Source organism: Papaver somniferum, chromosome 8, assembly GCF_003573695.1.
Source record: "Papaver somniferum cultivar HN1 chromosome 8, ASM357369v1, whole genome shotgun sequence".
NCBI classification, from domain to species: Eukaryota; Viridiplantae; Streptophyta; class Magnoliopsida; order Ranunculales; family Papaveraceae; genus Papaver; species Papaver somniferum.
In genome coordinates, this window is record NC_039365.1 from 33,182,268 (window position 1) to 33,202,462 (window position 20,195).

The 20,195-nt window shown below is 35.5% G+C and overlaps 2 protein-coding genes across 2 annotated transcripts; one reads left to right on the forward strand and one right to left on the reverse strand.

The window, feature by feature from the left end:
• The first annotated feature begins 10,454 nt into the window (after positions 1-10,454).
• On the forward strand, positions 10,455-14,331 carry LOC113304859 (probable protein S-acyltransferase 14). Its single transcript, XM_026553993.1, has 7 exons — positions 10,455-10,844; positions 10,964-11,201; positions 11,292-11,383; positions 12,447-12,570; positions 12,663-12,748; positions 12,832-12,897; positions 13,722-14,331. The coding sequence occupies exons 1-7, from the start codon at positions 10,632-10,634 to the stop codon at positions 13,845-13,847; spliced, it is 945 nt and encodes a 314-aa protein (XP_026409778.1). The 5' UTR covers positions 10,455-10,631; the 3' UTR covers positions 13,848-14,331.
• Positions 14,332-14,458: 127 nt separating this feature from the next.
• On the reverse strand, positions 14,459-16,433 carry LOC113304858 (aluminum-activated malate transporter 12-like). The gene is made up of 4 exons (XM_026553992.1): positions 15,669-16,433; positions 15,463-15,587; positions 15,247-15,384; positions 14,459-15,148 (listed from the first exon to the last, which is right to left on the reverse strand). The coding sequence occupies exons 1-4, from the start codon at positions 16,345-16,347 to the stop codon at positions 14,591-14,593; spliced, it is 1,500 nt and encodes a 499-aa protein (XP_026409777.1). The 5' UTR covers positions 16,348-16,433; the 3' UTR covers positions 14,459-14,590.
• Positions 16,434-20,195: the final 3,762 nt, after the last annotated feature.

A 20,195-nucleotide genomic window follows, 5' to 3' on the forward strand; every position in this document is an offset into this window, starting at 1 on the left:
TAACGCTGTCATCAACTGTAGGACTGGTCTTATGAACATATCCTTTGGTAATATGACCACTGAACTAAATGTCTTTAATGTTACTAGACAACCTTCTGAGAACGATGATTTAGAAGAAGTGAATATGATTAGCACTTTAGTTCAGGATTTGGTTCAGGATAATTGGCTTGACACTTTACTGGTAGATTCTTTAGATGATTTTGAGGAAACCATTCTCTTAGATCAGATATGTGATCAATCTTTAGAATAAGCTCTTGAGTATTTTAAAGATTCTATGGACCCAGAAATTCATGCAATAGTTTTAGGTTTTTCTGAGAATAATGATGACCCTAAGTTTGGGGGTAGAGAACTAGAAGAATCTCTTGAGTATTTTAAGGACTCTGAAGATCCGGAAATTCAAGAAATAGTTAGAGGTTTGTCTTTGAACCCTAAGTTCGGGGGTAGTGATGGTTCTTGTGGTTGTATCCTATCCCTAATTAAAGTCCCTAACTTGGGACTCGAGCCTTGTACATCTGAGATATTACTTGAGTCTTTTCAGACTCCGCAACCCGATCCTCCTGATACTGTCCAGGAGGTAACCAAGGTATTAGAGACCCGTTTTCGGATTAATCTATTTATCGAGACGCACATATGAAGTTCAATTACGCACCGCAGATAAACCCAGTTGTCTTGACAGAAACCTTAGATGAGGACGTGCTCCTTCTTTTCATTTTTCTGAATCAGTGCAGTTGTCTCATACTGGTGTCAGCTCTATTTGGTCTTATGGACCCACAATTGTTTCGACTATTGATATATGACTTTGGAAGGTGAAAATCCTTTTTGAGGTATTTGATGTCTAGCTAAAGACTTTAAATTTAGCATTTCCTGGGAGGTACTCATGCTTACGGTAATATCCTTCCTTATTTCTTTTTCCATCCATTAAGTGATAACAGTTTCTTATTGTTCATGCTTTTAATTTCATCTTTAGAACATTGAAGACAATGTTAGATTTAAGTTTGGGGGTGGGGAAGAAACTTTTTGTTAGCTCTTAGCTGCAACAAATAAACTCCAGAGCCTAAAAATTTATGCTTATTAAGGTTGGAACTAACTAATCTAAGTGGATGGGAACATCTTGGTTGTAGGAGTTGAGGAACCAATCTGATTAGATGGAAACATCTAAAGAGTCTATTCATAAAAGCACAGAGCTCAGGTGTTAGAATTAAAAAAAAAATGGTAGTTTCGTCATATCTCGTTGAATCCTAATCCTTCTGTTTTTATTTTTTTTAAGTGATTTGGTGGGGCACACGATTCAAGTTGTTACCTTTGCTAGGGTGCAATAGAGTGATTGACACAACAAAAAAAAAGGACCAGACCATTAGACCAACCGGAATAAATTCAATAAAGTCGACCACTGGTGCCCTTGTATATGCCAGTTGTGTTGACCTAGAGTTAGGTTTATCGACCACTGGTCCCCTTGTATATGCCAGTTGTGTTGATATTAGTCAGACCGGTATTTCAGTCCATTAGGATAGGTTCACCTTGGCAGAGGCCTTCAGACAGATATGGGAAACACCGTTCACTTTTAATCATCTCTTTATCCATCTTCTTAATATTTCCATGTGATTGGTTGACTCCGGTTATGATGTCTAGAAACTATCTGAGTAGAGATCTGTCACTTATATATGAATTATAATATGCTGAGTGCAAACTCGTGTACAACAATTGGAAATTCGCATCAGGGTACTTCCTCCTATAGTCAATGTTTGTATGCCAACCAAGGAGATTCTTTAGTGCCTTCCAAGGTTCTGCGTAGATAGGTAGGGTCTGGAGTAATGGTTTTGTGGGTACACCTCTGGTAAACCCTCCGGAGACAACACTCCTCCGCTAGGGCCACCTAGCGGTTTAACGGCTTGCTGCACGTGCTAAGTGTAGTCATTTTATATTAGATTTGCTCGAGGACTAGCAACCGATAAGCGTACTGGCATGAGGTTCAAGTTCCAGGACTTTACTGAGTTTGGTGGTATGCGCACCCGTTCGCATATGGCGAACCCAAACTTAGTACGGCCACTAAGGTATGCATACTTCTTTGCATACTTGAGTGGATTATGTTCTAAAATTGGTTTGTTCATGAACTAATACATTTATATAATAAGAAATACAATCTTTTGCAAACCGTGGATATAATGTTCATGACTTAATTCGAGTGAATCAAAATCGATTTTGCTTCAATTGTGTCTTGTATACTTCTATGAGAATATAAACAATTGAAGAACTCTAGAACTAGTTTCATTTGAGTCATTTGAACTGGTTATGGTTAAGATGAATGAGATTGATATGAAAGTATTCATATGGATAACTTCGGTTAACTATTGTTGATCCAACAAAGGTACGGTTACTTATATCTAAATGAAGTCACTTTTCATTTGTGTGTAACAAGCTAAGTTCGATCTAACGATTGAAAGATATTAGCTTGAGTCTAATCAGGTTTTCATCTAACGACGAATAATGAATGTTTTGTTACCAAGGTAACATTGATTTCAAATCCTAATTTGAAGACTATATAAAGAAGAACTCTAAAAAATGGGAAACCTAATCCCCACACCTCATGTGTGATAGTAGTTGCGACTAGAGTCGATTCTCCTTTAACCTTAGGTTTTTCCAAAATCTTGTAGGTTAACGACTTGAAGACTTCATTGGGATTATGAAGCCAGGCCCAACTATTTTCTTTGTAGTTGCATGTTCTGATCTTGATGTTTTCTATCGTGATTGAGATCTATCTTCTCTAAGATTTGCTCGAGATTTAATCTCCGATAGGCAAGATAAAAATAGTCAGAAACATCTTTGTCTCATCGTTTTTCATTCCACAATATCTTGTTTCGCTACCATACGATTAGGATTATTGTGAGGTGATTGATATTTCTAGGCTGTTCTTCGAGAATATAAGTCCGGTATATCAATTGGTTCTTGTTCACCCTGATTTATCAAAAGATGGAACAAAACTCATAGGTTTATCTGTGGGAGACAAATTTATCTATTAAATAGACTTTTTTGTGTGAGACAGATTGGTTTATCAAGTCTTCGACTTTGGGTCGTAGCAACTCTTAGTTGTGGGTGAGATCAGGTAAGGGAATCAAGTGCGTAGAGTTCTGCTGGGATTCAGAGACATAAGGAGTGTAACTGTACCTTGATCAGTGTGAGATTGGTTAGGGATCAACTACATTCCATTCCGAAGTTAACTTGGAGTAGGCTAGTGTATGTAGCGGCTTAATACAGTGTAGTGTTCAAATCTTTACTAGGTCCCAAGTTTTTCTGCATTTGCGGTTTCCTCGTTAACAAAATTTTTGGTGTCTGTTTTATTTCTTTTCCGTATTATATTTGTTTATATAATTGAAATATCACAGGTTGTGCGTAAGTTCAATAAATTGTGAATCCAACCTTTGATTGTTGATTAAGTGAATTGACACTTGGATATTTGTTTTTGATACCGTCCAAGTTATTTCTTATATTCAATCGGGCTCGAAAAATTCTTATTCGTTTGATTGCAGACTGAATTGAGAAATTGAGATATAACTCTTTGATATACTTTTGTTTAGATTGAGACTGACTGTCTAACTGATTCTCTTGAAAGTATATTGGAGTTAGTCCATACAAATTGCTAAGTGAAATATTGGGTGTGGTTGTTAGACCCCCGCTTTTTCAATTGGTATCATAGTAGGCAAACACTATAAACCTAATAAGTTTGTGTTTGAGTCATCTCTAAAGTCTGGGAAATTTCTTTGGGAAACTTGCTTTAGGAATCTGTAATGCACGCCAGAATTCCTTAAAGATTGTTCAGAGCTTATTATCCATTAGACCTCTGGTCTCTCATGATAATATCGCTCCATCTAAGACTTTGGAAAACTTATATGACGAGGAACAGTTTAAAGGAAAAATTAAAAGTTATTCTAAGAAAAATTGTTTGAGAAAACGTGGTCAACGCTCAAAGATATGGAATCTCACTAGATTAACTCTTAATCTTTTTGAGGAATACTATCGTGATGGATCGATTGACAAATATCGATTTAGAGCTTTTGAAAGTGTTTTTAAATTCTTAGAAAAACTTTATTCCATTGAGGAAAAGAATCATTCTAATAAAAGTTTTGTACCTGTCAAATCGTGTATTCATGATGTATGAATAATGCTTACTACCAACTCGTGTGAAATTGATAAAAAGATTTCTGGTGAGTTTAGCATAGGTTCTAATTGCCGGAAAACGTCATTCATTGGTCATAAGAAAAAGGTTCCAAAAAATTATATTTATTCTGAGTATCATCATTACTATGATTATACTTCTGGTACATTTCACAAATATCGACCGGAAAAGTTGCATGAGGATATCTTTGCATATCTTGCCGCTTGGTAACAAGCTTGGCTCTACCCAATTTGATATAACTTGAGATGGAGCAAGTAATGGTTTGATTATTTTTTTGTGTTTGGGTTAATTTATTTTAATCTTTTTTCTTTGAGAAAAATTCCTTGACAAGTTTTTTTTTTCTCTACCCATAGTTAATTAAAGTGATGTAGTTTTTTTTCTACTATCCCTTTACTGCACTGTACCGCCTTTCAGTGTGCGAATCTTGGATGTCGAACGTTTTAAGAAATCATGCTTTCCTTTTGCGGGTCGTGGTTCATCAACAGCTCCAAACCCATTTTTGGGTATATAAGAAGTATGGTACGCGTACCCTTCTTCTTCCTTCTAGTCCGCGTACGTAAAGTTTTCTAGGTTTCATGTATCATCTCCATTAAAATTCATCTTTGGAGATTCAAAAGTAACTAAGGCTTTTATTCATCATCAAGGAGCGAATCAAGTAAGTCCTTCCTTCTCCTTGTACTCTCATTTTCTAGGTCTCATGAGAAATTTCAAGGTTTCAAAGAAATTTTCAAAAAATTTGGGTTCATCATCTTCTAGCATGACTATACCTCAAAATCAAGATTTTATTAGAATTAAATTTGTCAATGATTCTAGTAGTGAGATCCTTGAAAGGATTTCTTCTAGTGGTTTCATTCTAGAAAAGAAATTGGATATGGTTAGTAGTCATAAAGAAGATTTGGTTTTCTTTGAAAATTTTGATCTTGGAAACATCTTTTGATGGTCTTGGTGAAGGTTTCAACACTCTCATAAGAATCTTCAATGCTAACATCCATGATGTTGATCTCGATGACATGGAATTCAAAACCATGATAAATAGAGAAATGATTCTTGTTAATAGAGAGTTGATTTCAAATATCACTAAAATCCCTTTGGGAAATTTTTGCCTTCCAAGACCAAGTGGAGAAAGACCATCCTATGAAACCATTTCTAATGACTTTTGTGGTAAGAGTGTTGATTGGATTGAAGGAAAATTTCCTACTAATTATCTTAGCTTCGCCTTGATGTCGTTTGGAAAACTTGGTATATCTAATCTTTGTCCCTCCATAATTGAGAATTCTCGGTGGAGTCATGAGTTTTCGGAGTTAGTCTATTTCCTTGAATTGGGTACTCCAAGTCTCGACATTTGTGGATTTATCATTCTTCAAATGCTTTCGATGACATCTTCCAACAAGAAGTTAGGCTATCCTTGTTTGATTGAGCGAATTTGTCACACTCATTCTATTTCTCCTATTGGCAACTCAATTGGAACTCCCAAGTTTGTTCGTCCTTGTACCTTCAAACGTATGAAGGAGAATGCATGCAAGAGACAAAGATGTGATGACCTTGATGGTTCTTGTAATACTACCATCTTGAGTCTTCTTAATAAAATTCACAAGGGTGTATATAAGATTAATTCTAAGGTGAAATGTGTGCAAGAACAATTTTGTGTGATTGCTACCAAGTTTCCCGAAGTCAAGGAAGATATGGATAAGATTCGAGCCACTTTGATGATCTCCGATGATGATTAATTTCTCTTGTCTTATCTATTTTTGTCTAGGAAACTTCTTATGAGAATTTATTATTGTATTTTAAGAAAGACAACCAGGGTTTGGAATAGCAATTATTGTGAGTATACATAGCTATTTCCAACGATTTTCATCTTGCAATGTTTTTAGATTTACTTATTTAAATTCTAAAGTTTATTTAGAAGATGATTTTGCAGTATTAATTTTTATGGTTTTATATATTGAAAATTGTTATAGGATATGTGTGTTTGCATCCGTGAACTATGATTGTCCCATATTTGCTCAAAAGTTAAGTCTATCATATGTCTTTATGCAAATATTGATAAAAGATAGAATGAACTTTTGACAAGAAAAGTTAAGCCTATTATTTCATTATGCAAATATTGATGGATATGATGAACTTTTGTCTACAAAGATTAAGTCTATTACATGTCTCTATGCAAATATTGATGCAAAATAGAATGGATATTTGAATATTCCGTAGTATTGGTCTTTCCCTGATCCTCATCCTTGTGTAATTACTGTGCGGCTCCGTAAGTTCTCTTATGTGAGCATTTTCGATTAAATTAATCATGGGTTCTCTTGTGGTTAATTTAATTGATTTGGATACAAATTCATGTTTCATGTGATTTGTTAATGTCCAAAGAAATCCTTCTTTTGTTGTGAAAGTAAGGTCGCTCTTTTTTCGGGAATGACATTTTATGGGGGAGAGTTGTTAATTGAACTTGTGCTTAATTGCCAAATCTTTGTGGGGAGTGCGGTTGTGGAATATCGTAGGAGTTTTCTTGTATCTTTATAAACTCATTGATGAATACACTAGTTTCGGCTATGTGTTGGTCATGAAGTATCTCTATGGAAATTTCATTAGGATCCCACTAGTTTTCGTACCTTTGCCAATTTATATTGACAAAAGGGGGGGAGAATTAATGTGTGGTTCACACTACAAATACATATGGTTTACGGATCATTATGTAAGGGGGAGTGGTTTTTATGAGAGATGAAGTATTGACTAAGGGGGAGTGATACATATCACCATAGTATTGTTGTTAAAGTTATGATACAATTGGACTTTGATGCTGTGTAATAATACTATGACACTGTATAACAATGATTGAGAGAAACTATTTTCTCATTGTTCTAGCTACGGATCTTCAACAACTATGATGACGAAGATTTCGAGTAATGTTGAAGAACCAACTAGTTTCATTTGAGTCATTTAGATGAATGAGGTTGATATGAAAGTGTTCATATGGCTAACTTCGATTAACTTTTGTTGAGCCAACAAAGGTGTCCACGTTTAGGTACGGTTACTGATATCTAAATGAAGTCACTTTTCATTTGTGTGTAACAAGCTAAGTTTGATCTAACGGTTAAAAGATATTAGCTTGACTCTAATCAGGTTTTCATTTAACGGTGAATATTGAATGCTTTGTTGCCAAGGTAACATTGATTGCAAACCTTGATTTGAAGACTATATAAAGAAGAACGACTTGAAGACTTCATTGGGATTGTGAAGCCAGACCCAACTATTTTCTCTGTAGTTGCGTGTTCTGATCTTGCTGTTTTCTATCGTGATTGAGTACGATCTTCTCAAAGATTTTCTAGAGATTTAATCTCCTATAGGGAAGATAAAAAATAGTCACAAACATCATTGCCTCATCGTTTTTGATTCCAAAATATCTTGTTTCGCTACCATACGATTAAGATTATTGTGAGGTGATTGATATTTATAGGGTGTTCTTCGAGAATATAAGTTTTGTTTATCAATTGGTTCCTGTTAACCTTGATTTATCAAAAGACGGAACAAAAATCATAGGTTTATCTGTGGGAGACAAATTTATCTATTCAATAGACTTTTGTGTGTGAGACAGATTGGTTTATCAAGTCTTCGACTTTGGGTCGTTGCAACTCTTAGTTGTGGGCGAGATCAGCTAAGGGAATCAAGTGCGTACAATCCTACTGGGATTCAGAGACGTAAGGAGCGTAACTGAACCCTGATCAGTGTGAGATTGGTTAGGGATCAACTACATTCCAGTCTGAAGTTAACTTGGAGTAGGCTAGTGTCTGTAGCGTCTTAATACAGTGTGGTGTTCGAATCTGGACTAGGTCCCGGGGTTTTTCTGCATTTGCGGTTTCCTCGTTAACAAAACTTCTGGTGTCTGTGTTATTTCTTTTCCGCATTATATTTGTGTATATAATTGAAATATCACAGGTTGTGCGTAAGTTCAATCAATTGTGAATCCAACCTTGGTTGTTGATTAATAGATTGACTCTTGGATATTGGTTTTTGATGGTCAAAATACCCTAGTTCAAAGGATTCAACAACATAGTAAAAAAAATCCATAATATTGTTGATCATGTTGTATGTGAACATTGATGATTCCAATAGTACGGAAGCCCAAAGAATGTTGTACCTAAGCCTAAAGAGGATTGTGTTATTATTTCTAATAAAAGTGTTTGATACTTCTGCAAAAGACATCTTCTTCAGCTACAAGGCAGAAAAGTAACATCCGTCAACCCTCATCCAAACGATAATATTTCTCGTGATGAATGAATAGATTTGTTAAAGAGTGAAGAATTTTGGGAAGAAGACGAATAGTTGATCCAGGTTCCTAGAGATAAACCTGAGTACATTGATTGGTTTAAAAATATTTTCAAGTGTAATATTGCGATGTAACCATAAATTTTAGGTGAGATAGATTTGGCATCTGTATGAGGATTCTACTTGCTGATAATATCTTCCTTCCCAACCAACACATGTCGAATTTTCATATCCCAGTAGTCAAAGAGCTTCATCGTCAGCTAAGCTAGAGTTTCTTGGAATGTACATACTATATCTCCAAGTGGAGACACTTTTACTCTTCCAATTACTTCTCAAGGTCTCTATCAGACTAATTCATATTGGAGGAAGGCGGTACAGGCTACACGGGAGAAATATCAGGTCAGCTTGAACGAGTTTGAATATTATGTACATAAATTAAAGGAACTTCACTTGCATGAGATGAACCAAATTAGGATAAATTTATATTTGACATATCTATTCCAGTTTCTCCCATTCATGTTGTGGCCATGATGGTGCAGGTTCTTCTTTTGGTGATGCTTTTGGTTTTTACTTTGAAGGTGGTGCGTGTTAATGGTAGTGCAGGTTATTCTTTTGGTGGTGGAGTTGGAGGCTCCTTCTTATTGTAGTCCTAGAATTCAAAGAAGTATGAGAAGTCGTGAAAGTGAAAGAGGGCATCATTCTAGTGTAAATATTGTGCAAGAGACTCATATACCACAAGGTGATGGACGAGGCTTTGGTATTGAACCAACTCAGCCACAATCTCCTAGCGATGGATTTTACATTGAAGAAACTAAGCTACAAACTCCTAGTGCTGGCTTGAATATTAAAGCAGCTCGAAAATATGCTCTTTATAACCCAATTTCCTGAAAAACATCCACATTTCACCAATTTCTAGAATGCTAGCATGTTCAAACCCAAATCCGTTTTACATTTCATTACATAACACTTGAATCCAGATAAATGAATCTTAAAGAGCTCAAAGCATTCATCATAATTAAACTGTCTGCCGTTGATTTCAAAGAATTTGGTACGTGCCAGAGTTTTCAGAAAATAAAGGTTAAACAAATTTGATTGAACTAAAACTGAGTCATTCAAATGATTAATAAATTTTTTTATTAAAATGCTCACTCGCTTTTATATAGACAATCAACGATGGTCATGGTTAACCATCCATAAAGTTTCCGCATACTTTCTCACATGCTCCTTGGTGATGGCAAATATAAGTTCAAGGTTGTTCTTGGATCTTGAATTTTTCATTCCCGATTAACGTCACAGACTTTTAAAAACAATGTCCCATAAATTTAAATTGGTTGGATTCATACATACATATTACTTGCAGTGGATATCCAAACACAATGTCCCATAATTTTTCTCGAGCGAAGCAAGCCATTTCGAATGAGAGGTGTAGAGAAGGTGTGAGTTGAATTGCATGGGAGATTGAATATTTATAAAAGATTGATTTTTAGTTGTTGAATGATTTACCATTGAGCGATGTAGATTACACCGAGCGACCAAGACTATGCTGCTGTCGATATAGACTTGGTCGCGCGGTCAAATTTCTACCGAGCAGTCGAGTCTCTACCGCTCAGTATAAACTCTACCTCAACGAGCAAAGTCGTAAGTTTTGCTCTTAACCCATTACGTTTGCTACTTTGTCGTAAGGCTCATATCATCACCCCCACGATGTGGCTCCCTTTTTTTTGACAGGTTTATAAACGAAAAACCTATCCCCTCCAAATTCCCGCAAAAAAATCATTTTTTGAGAAAAAGTAGGAAGTTAACAAAAAAAAAATTAATTAAATAATTGTCTAACAAAACTGTTTTGGACTTTATTTCTATTTTATAATACAATCCAGAAAAAAAAAAAAGTGGCCTCACCACATCGTAGCCGCACCGCACCGTCGTACCATAATGGGGGCAAAAGTGACACATCCTTGCATTTGTCATATTGATAACAATGGTCGAGTCCAGCCCAGCCCAAACTAACTTTCCAAAAAACACCTTCTGCATTTTCCAAGTCTTCACCTTCCCCAATTCACACTCAATTCTTCCCTTTCACTTTTCTTTCTCCATTGAATCATTCGAGAAAACCCTTTAATCAAAAACCCAAATAACAAACCCTAGTTTTTCTAGGGAGAGATAGTCTCAAAAGGGCACTTTTTGTTTGTACATTATGCATAGATCAGGACCTACAATGGCTTGGAATGTATTCAAATTCTGTACTGTTCTTCGTAGTCTTGGTTCTATTATGATTCTCTTAGTTTTAGGTGTTATTGGTGTTACTTATTATTCTCTTGTTCTTAACAATTACGGTCCTCTTCTTTTCAATGGAAGTGGTTTTGATTCTTTTGCTGCTTTTGCTGTTTTACTTATCTTTCATTGCCTGGTAAGTAAAGTTGAAATCTTTTTAGCTCTTTATATTGAAATTTTTCCCTAATTTGAAACATGGGTTTGTAATTATATGTTAAATTGAAGTGTGGGTTTGATTAATTTTTTTTGTTGTAGTTGGTGATGTTATTATGGAGCTATTTTTCTGTTGTCCTAACGGATCCAGGTGGTGTTCCATCAAATTGGAGACCTTTCATTGATGAAGAGATAGGAGATACTGATCCATTAACTGGGGGTTCAGAATTTGGTTCTGGTTTACCAGGAAATACAAGTGATTTGAATAATAATTCGAGAATTCGGTATTGCAGGAAGTGTAATCAAGTCAAACCACCTCGTTGTCATCATTGTTCCATTTGTAAGCTATCTTATACTTTACTAAAATTAGCTGATTAAAGAGGTTCTTACTTCTTATACTGATCAATGTCTTTTTGTTGATTTATGTTAGGTGGGAGGTGTGTATTGAAAATGGATCATCATTGTGTTTGGGTTGTTAACTGCATTGGTGCTTTGAATTACAAGTTCTTCCTTCTGTTTCTGGTATGTTCATTGTACTCGAAAGGACTGAACTTTATGGTGCAACATATTGATTTGTTCATTGTGTATTACGATCATCATTTGGTCAGCCTAAAAACAATTTCACGCATGTTGCTAGAGTTGATTGAGCTTTGTTATTCTTGAATTTGAGGGAAACTCTAGCTGTTTCTTTATCTTTATGTAGTATATGTAGGGCGTGTTGTGACATGCAAAAAGAAATCTGGTAGAATCTTGGCGGGTTACAACTCTGGGGGATTTTCGTGTATGTCCACGACTTAAGCACATACGTATAGTTACTATTTCATAAGCCACGTCTTCCATTAAAAAAATCCTGCTCGTCTCTGCCTTCCAAACCTCCCAGTTCCGCAGTACTGTTAGAAAGCAAAACAACTGTCTACTAAGATTTGCTTTCTGCCTTATTTGCAGTACCAATTCCCCGTGATTCACTTCTCTAGAGTTTAAACATAAAAATTCAGAATCTGCCTTTGAATGCACTGTCGTTGCCAGCATGTCAAGAACACTTGCTCAATTACGTAATATGTATGATGTATACAGTCACGACATTTGAACAGTGCATCACACAATTAAAGGCGCTTCAGTGATATCGTATAGTATCATGCACTTTTGTAGTGGAAAAGTCGTGGGATGGTTTTTATGAATGAATTGGATTCTGGGTAATTGTAATGGCCGACCAATATTTGCATTAGGTTCTGTCTTACTTTCAAATGGTCAGCAAACACTTATTGCGCAACAAAAGCCACAGCTTAGTTAGAATTATTTTGTTTGTCCATGCATAGTTAAGTTCTGTATCATGATTTTTTAAACTATTATATAGTAATTTCTTGGATGCTTGCATATAGTTCTTCAACTCTAATTATATCTTTCTTGTATATGATAATGGGTTTTACTTATCCTGCCAATGCATGCAATTCCGGTAGATCAGTAACCATTAGCTAACTCAGAGTTATACATAAATGACTTGCTTTGTGCTCATTCAGTGGCCCGCCTGATTGTTTAACCTTATAGCATTCCTGATCCATCAACTTTTGTGTCATAATTACTGCAGCTTTATACATTTCTGGAAACTACTCTTGTTGCCTTATCATTGTTGCCGAATTTTATGGCCTTCTTCGGTGATGATGAGATACCTGGAACACCAGGAACCCTTGCAACAACTTTTCTTGCTTTTGGTATGTACCAAGGAGCTTCATGTTTTTTATTATTTATTATTGGTTTCCTAGATAAACTTATTTAGTGTCTGTCTCTATATCTCTCCATCCAGTACTGAACTTAGCTTTTGCAATGAGTGTTATGGGATTTCTGATCATGCACATTTTGTTGGTTATTGCTAATACGACCACTATTGAGGTAATTCTCTTGCATTCCCTGGTTTTAATCGGTTCTGGAGGAATAACTGAATGGACCGACAGTTTATGTTTTCTCATGGTCAGGCATACGAGAAGAAGACCACTCCAAAATGGCGTTATGACCTTGGGCGGAAGAAGAACTTTGAACAGGTTAGTTCCTGTCTTATAATCAATTGGCCGTAGAAGGTCAAGTAAGGTCCATGACATGATAAGATAGGTTCACGTAATGGATTGTAGACTTGTAGTCCAAAGTAGATTTAATGAAGTAACAATCACGAGTTATTGAATTTCACAAGAAGGCTTACATGTAGTATGAAAATTCATAACTTGAGAGTGGACTTCTAATGTGTATGGCCTAAAAGGATTCACCAATCTGACTCCCTCAATGAATGGATGACTTATTTAACCAACCAATATGCTTGTTCTGTAAAACATGAGTTGGTCTTGGGATACCCAGATCTCCGAGTGCTGATCCTACTTAATCGAGCATTGGCTTTCTTTCTAGATATGCGACTTTTGATTGGTTAAGTTACTAAATTATTTTGGATTTGCTAGTTTTACTTTAGTTGCCTTGTGTTAGATTTGCTATTTCCTGGTGAAGATGGATTCCTCTGTATGTTGGACAGGAAATATCAACTTGTTTTATCATAAACCGAGACAACGTTCCAGAATGTTCAAGTAAAACCAACCTCCAGATTCAAAGTTGGGACACACAGACTTTGAAATGAAACCTTTCACACCCCAACTCCAAAGACATATCTTTCCACCTCCCCGTACAGTAAACGTGGTTGCATTAGATCATTAGTTAATAAACTGTTTTTCAAAGACAATTTTATAACAACCAAACCATAAGCTTACAAGTAGTCATTTCATATGGAAGTACAGTCTAATGAAAGGAAGTACAGTCTAATGAAAAGGAGTAGTAGATTTTTCCGTTAACAGTGTTGAAATGTTTTTCTTTTTTGGTCTCTCAGGTGTTCGGGACAGACAAAAGATACTGGTTCATCCCTGCATATTCAGAAGAGGATTTAAGACGAATGCCAGCATTGCAGGGTCTTGAATATCCATCAAAACCTGATCTAGATGGACAGGAATTCTAACAATCTTCTTAGAACATTGCTCGCTAAAACTTCCCATTTTGCCCCATAGCAGCGAAACTGGGGTCTGACCGAAATATAGAGCTTATACTTCTCTCCCGCATTATTCACTTACAAATCTATTTGCCACGATGACCACTACTACCAGCTTCATCAGTGTTCTGGTACACACGGATTACTGCCTAACTTTTCTCTCGTCTGACCCAATTATGTATTGTGTGGGCTGCAATCGAAAGAAGACTGCCTGAGCATGGAGGAATTAGGAAGAGATCATTGTATGAGAAAGAATGTCATTCTTCATGATTTCAGTTCGAATTATCTTTTGGGGAAACCTGGAAGGTACTGAGAACGTGTCAGGGTCGAAATATGTCACTGAGCATAATGCTAGTCTGTTACTATTAGATGTCAATGAATTAAAAATGCAATTAATGTTACTTATTATTTTCCTATAACAATCAATTTTTGAACTTGTAAGTTGTATCTTGTTTATACTCGTAAGTTATTTTTCATAAAAAATCAAGAATGGGAGCCAACAATTGTCTCTGAGATGATGAGATATTTCATAAAATCACATAACTCACAAAAAATTATACAAAATGTAGTTGTTGATTACTTTGCTTCGTTAGAACCCATATTTGTTCCCAACTTTCTGTTCTTCTTCACGGTTCTGTTTTCTCCATTGCTTACAACAATCTCCACCCCATCAGCTTTGTATTCTTTGAACTTAGACAATCGCCCTAACTCTTCTACTTGTTCGGTGACCATATCGAGTCTCGCTGCCATCTCCACAAGCAATGACGCAAAGGCTGCAAAAGGAAGTGCTTCTGAGAATTCAAGGCCATCTCCACAAGCAATGACGCAAAGGCTGCAAAAGGAAGTGCTTCTGAGAATTCAAGACTAGTTATGTCTAGCTTACTTAATGTTGTCCTAAATACTTTGCGTTCTGCATCCTTGTAAAGATCAGCTGCACGTTTCCTTTTCCATTCAGGCAATGCTGAACTATCGGAAACAAATGATGAATTTGTATCGGGGTTTTGGCGGGCGTTGGCAGTGGCAGCGGCTAAAGCTAACATTTGAGAGGCGTCATTGTGGTGATTCTTGGAACCACCAAGGAAGAGTCGAGGTTGAGATTTGATGGCATTGTTCAGGTCTAGTAATGCTTCATGAAGATCATCGGAAACTAAGATTGGAGCTAAATGACGTTTGTTTCGAATGCTATCTGCCAGTTCTTTGAATGTTTTCGAGATTTCTCTAGCAACTCTAGTACACGGGGATTTGAATAGATCACGAACAGATCTTGGTGCCTGAAAATGCAAATATATACCGATGTTTTATATAAATTGAGGATTTGAATAAAAGACTATCTGAGTAATGAATGAGTGGGTAAGCCGTAAGCCTTTACCTGGATTTCTGATTGCAAGCAACCATGTAAAGCAACAAGCGTATAACCAAAATGACGGAGTGCGGCACCTACTCTAACATATTGCTTCCATGGAGATTTGTAGCATGAATGCTTCGGCTCCCAACTTGCATGTAATGCCTGATTCATGCACGAAAAATATGAGAACATGACATGCAGACAGGAAAATGATGCATGGTAAAGAGAAGATAATCTTACAAGCGTTTCGTCTACCGTTTTGGAGTCCAAAATTAATTTGTAGCCTCTACAAATGAGATCCTCTTCGTCTGACGATTTTTCGTCTTCTGTAATCTCCGAATCCTTGAAATAGTTATCAACACAAGCTGCAAGAATTTAACAACAATGTAATAAGAAAGGTTTCTTGATTAATTCGACCCCAAAACTAGCACCACACAAATTATTACCTTCAATTGATTCAGCCAAGCCTTCAAGTTTTGAGACAGTAGAGTTGTGAAGTTCTAAACCGGACCAATTTGGAAAAACCAATAAACTCATGAGCAGACAAACTCCACAACCGATCGCGATCGTGTAGAATCGATCATGTGCAATTTCTAGCACATTATGAACTCGAAAACTTGATACAGCTATCAAATTAAAAGTTAGTAAAAAGATTACGATCCCATAATCGTAGTTCCTTTTTATATTTGGAAAAAATCTCATATATGTTGCTGCGAATCCAGTTAGAAATACAGCAATGCCGATAAAGATTGCTCTGGGTATTCTACCAGATTTATCAGCTACAAATTCGAGGCCAAACACAAGTGATCCAGCACAAAGGGTACCAAGTCCTCTGTTGAATCCTTTGCGCAACGTTGCACCTGCTGTAAATTCAAGAACTACAACGACAGTCATGACTGCCCATATTGCATTTTCTCCTATTCCTCCGAACAGTGGCTCCAACAAGTACAACATTGAGACTAATGTTAATGAGAAACCAACTTTTAAAGCATGGATTACACTTCTCGGATCGTCTCGGCCAGCTTTGCATATGTTTTGAGTCACCGTTCCCGACCATCTTTGGACCTTCTTGAAAGCTGTTTCCTTTTTCATGTTATCGCCTGCGTCTCGGCCTTCCATTTCCATAATTTCTTAAATGAAACTAGATAAAACTAATGGTTTTATTATGCAGTATGAAAACACAACATTTTTTAGGATAATCGAGGAAAAAAAAATGTGATCAAAGTTTGGAGGATGTGAAGGTCATTAAGCAGTGGTTAACTTAAGTACTTGACGTGATCTTGTTGGTGAGTGTTTGGATTGAGAATTTTGGAGATATTATGTGTGCCTTTATCGACATAATATAAGAGGTCCAGCTATCATGTGTCTACATTCTAAAATTTCAGCTTCATCAGACCCATTACTTTTCTTCACCTGGCCATCGGAAAATCTTTATAAAGCCTTCATATTGAAAGGTAACTGTCATCCACCCTTTATTTTGTTTTTCTTGTTCTTTTTTTCTTGAATTACACCGAATTGATCACAACATTTTTATTGGTGCCCAACTAATTTTGGTGGTGTTTACTCACCTACATTATCCCACTTTTAGGTTAGCATTACAGAAATATCTGGAAAAGAAAAATCTAAATTCTACCCAAAATGAAAACAGAATATCTAAATTTTTGAAAATGAAATTTCAAAATTCTTCTTTTTTGGTTAAATTTTTTTTTCCTAAAAGCTATTGGTAGGTTAAAAATTGTTTTGAAAATCAAGAAAAATCAACCGAACCAAATCAAATGTAAAGACTCGTCGAGATAATGATCAAAATTATTTTTGCACATGCAACTCTTCGCGCAAGCTATTAGTTCGTTCTCAAAAAAAAAGAAGGAAAAAGAAAGAAAAAAGAAAAAACACAGAAAACGATTATTTGTCGTTTTCTTATTTTAAAAACAGAAATTAATGGAAAACGTTTTTTGAAAAGACCTTTACCAAACACATCTTCTTTTTCTCCCATTTTCTGTTTTTAGAAACAATTTTGTTTTTAAATTCATACCAGCAAAAAATCAGAAAAATAATTCCCAAAACGAAGAAAGAATCAAAACTAAAATAAAATATCTAAATTTAAAACATGAAAATCCAAAATTAAAACTAGAAAGCTTTAAGAAAATATATCCATAAATTTGAAAACAAAATTACACTCACCCTACCTTAAGATTCTTCAAGTCCTATAATCCATTATATAAGTTACAACAAAATTGATAAAAATATCTTTTGGTTAAGGAATATACTAACAAATTGTTTTACAAGACACAACATTAGAAACCTTCCTGGTTAAATTAAACGAATCCTAGTAAATTCGTTAGATATTTTATCTTCAAAAAAATCTTTGACAACAAAAACGCACCCAAACGTTAAAAGATGATTCATGGAGAATAAACAAAAATAAGTTAGATAATCCAGATTAGAATATTCTCAAACAAAGTGTGACTAATCAAGATTACCATGGTGTTTTTTTTTGCTGATTCGAGGTCTCGATCTGACTCGGCCCTGTCATATGTCAAACTGTTTGTTTTTTGGTTTGAGTCAGATCCGACTTGCTACATGACTCAGATTAACCCCGGCACTTAATCCCATATTTTTAAGTCAGTTGAGTTCGATATGACTCAAAAAACAAATACAATGAGTTAGGTGATTTTAGTCAGATCCAGACGAGTCGTATAAAACGAGTCAGATCCAAAAACGAGTCATTTGCACTTTTCGATCACTTTGATAAAAAAAAAACTTTTTAGCAAAATGGAAGGCAAGTGTCTCAAGTTGGTTGATCAGTTTGGTTCAACATGCAGTCCTTAAATCCTCTTACATTTGAACACATTCATCATACCAAATTGCATCATCTACAAGATGAAGCAGTCCCAAAGAGACTTTTGGTGAAGAAAGATATCTTGGGTGTCCCTCATCTGAAGCAACGTAGCAAAATATGCTCTCATAAGCTTCAAGAAGGGATGAGTTTTATAAACCTTAAATAATTTTAACGTTTTTTTTGTCTAAAGCTGATTGAAAACTTACTATATTAAAAATATATGGATTCGTCGTGGGTGTGTAGAGGCATTTACACGGGCCTGTATATCATAAAAGAAAACTTCTTGTTGGAAGTTAGGAATGGTCATAATAACATTCGTGCATTCTAAGATAACGATCACTATTACTAAATGCATCACTACTTTTGTGTAATTCCTCCATAATCTTAATCATTGTGCTGCTGATTTCATAGATCATGATAATAAACACCGGATACCTGATCATGTGAATTTTTTCTTCGTCTTAGATAATACCTACATTATTCTCAACACTAGAGTTCCCTTAACATGTGAGCATAGCATTATTTGGTCTTAGATCATCAATGACCAGTTCATTGTTAAATCCTTTTACAAACTTATTACATGTGATAACTACAAGGCTCATAATTCTCAACCTACTAATACTATGTATTAAAGCTTTATGACAAGCTAAAGTTCTTCCTAAAAGTACATTTCTTTTTTTTTTTGAAAATGTTTTGAAAATATCCTTCCCACCAAAGCTAAGTTATCCACTGATAACTCTAGTCAAGACCATTTTTGTAGGTTGATGTGATCGTAATAGCCAAGAAACAACTAAGTATATCATCCTCTATTGTCCATTCTGTAGCGCATATTGGTATTTTGTACCTTTTGATCAACATGTGTTATGTGATTTTGGTTCTGATATCTCCATTGAAGAGTGTATTATGAAATGATATAATAATAGTTAACACAATGATCGGTTACGTAAAAATTTTACAATTGCATGATGCTTATGGAGAGATTGGTGTTTTAAAGTTTTTCAATACAAAAATTTAAACCCTTTATATACGGAAAGGTATTGTATCAACCTAGCAAATGAAACTAATCTCTCTCCGGTGAAAGTTCGTTACAATATTCTCCAACTTATGATAGACTTCTCAGTCCATTATAGTTGAAGCAATGCTCTCCATTGCTTTTATCTCTAGCCTAACCCCGTCTAATTACCTTGTCCATTAGTTTCTTAGTCTTGTTGTATTTATCTCTTGGAAATTATGGGTATAATATGAAGAAACAGATTATACTTCTCTCCACTTTTGATTCAAACACTAGTTATCTAATTCATCAAAATAAAATTAATCTTGTATAGAGTGACTGAAATTTTAAACATCAATATTTATGAAAATCCTAATTTCCACGTTGAAATGACGAGGGTACTAAGTTGGTGTTATTGTAGAAGTGGTAGTAAAGTTCGTTCAACTCGGACTTATAAATATTGATTTTAGACTTAATACTGGAAAATACGAAAATATATATATACACGATTGTCACAATATCGAGAGGTACTGAGATTCAGGATTCCACCAATTCTCATTCATGTGGTTCAACTAATAATTCTAGACATTCATATCTCAAATAATAACAATTTATTGACTCTAATTCCTTGCCGAAAATAGATTTTGAAAGTGATGACTGTATATCTAAAGCATGAGACATCAAAACACTTAAGAAAGAATGACCCATCAATTGAAATAACAATCACTCAATAAAAATCATAAATCAATGCGATAAGTCATAAAAGAATTAGTAGAATTACCACATGCGTGAAGAATGGCTTCCTCCGTCGTCTCAGTGTTGTGTTTAGCTCATGATGTTGAACAAATTCTCAAAAGATAGATACATGGCTCAAAGAGTGTTTAAAGATGAAAGTACAAGAAAAATCACTAAAATAGATCAACTGCTACGTTTATATGCGTTGCAGATCGACTGTTACTAACGATACAGAAGATACAAGACTGTTGAGAGCGATATCATGCGTGTCGTGGATAAACCACACTTATCTGCGACTGACTCAAGTCGTCTAATGTTCTTCAGCTTCGTCTTCTTCCTCCTGTTGCAGCAACTTTCTCTGCAGCGTGATTTCTTCGTACCAGAGCTTCCTCTAAACTAAGTATAGAC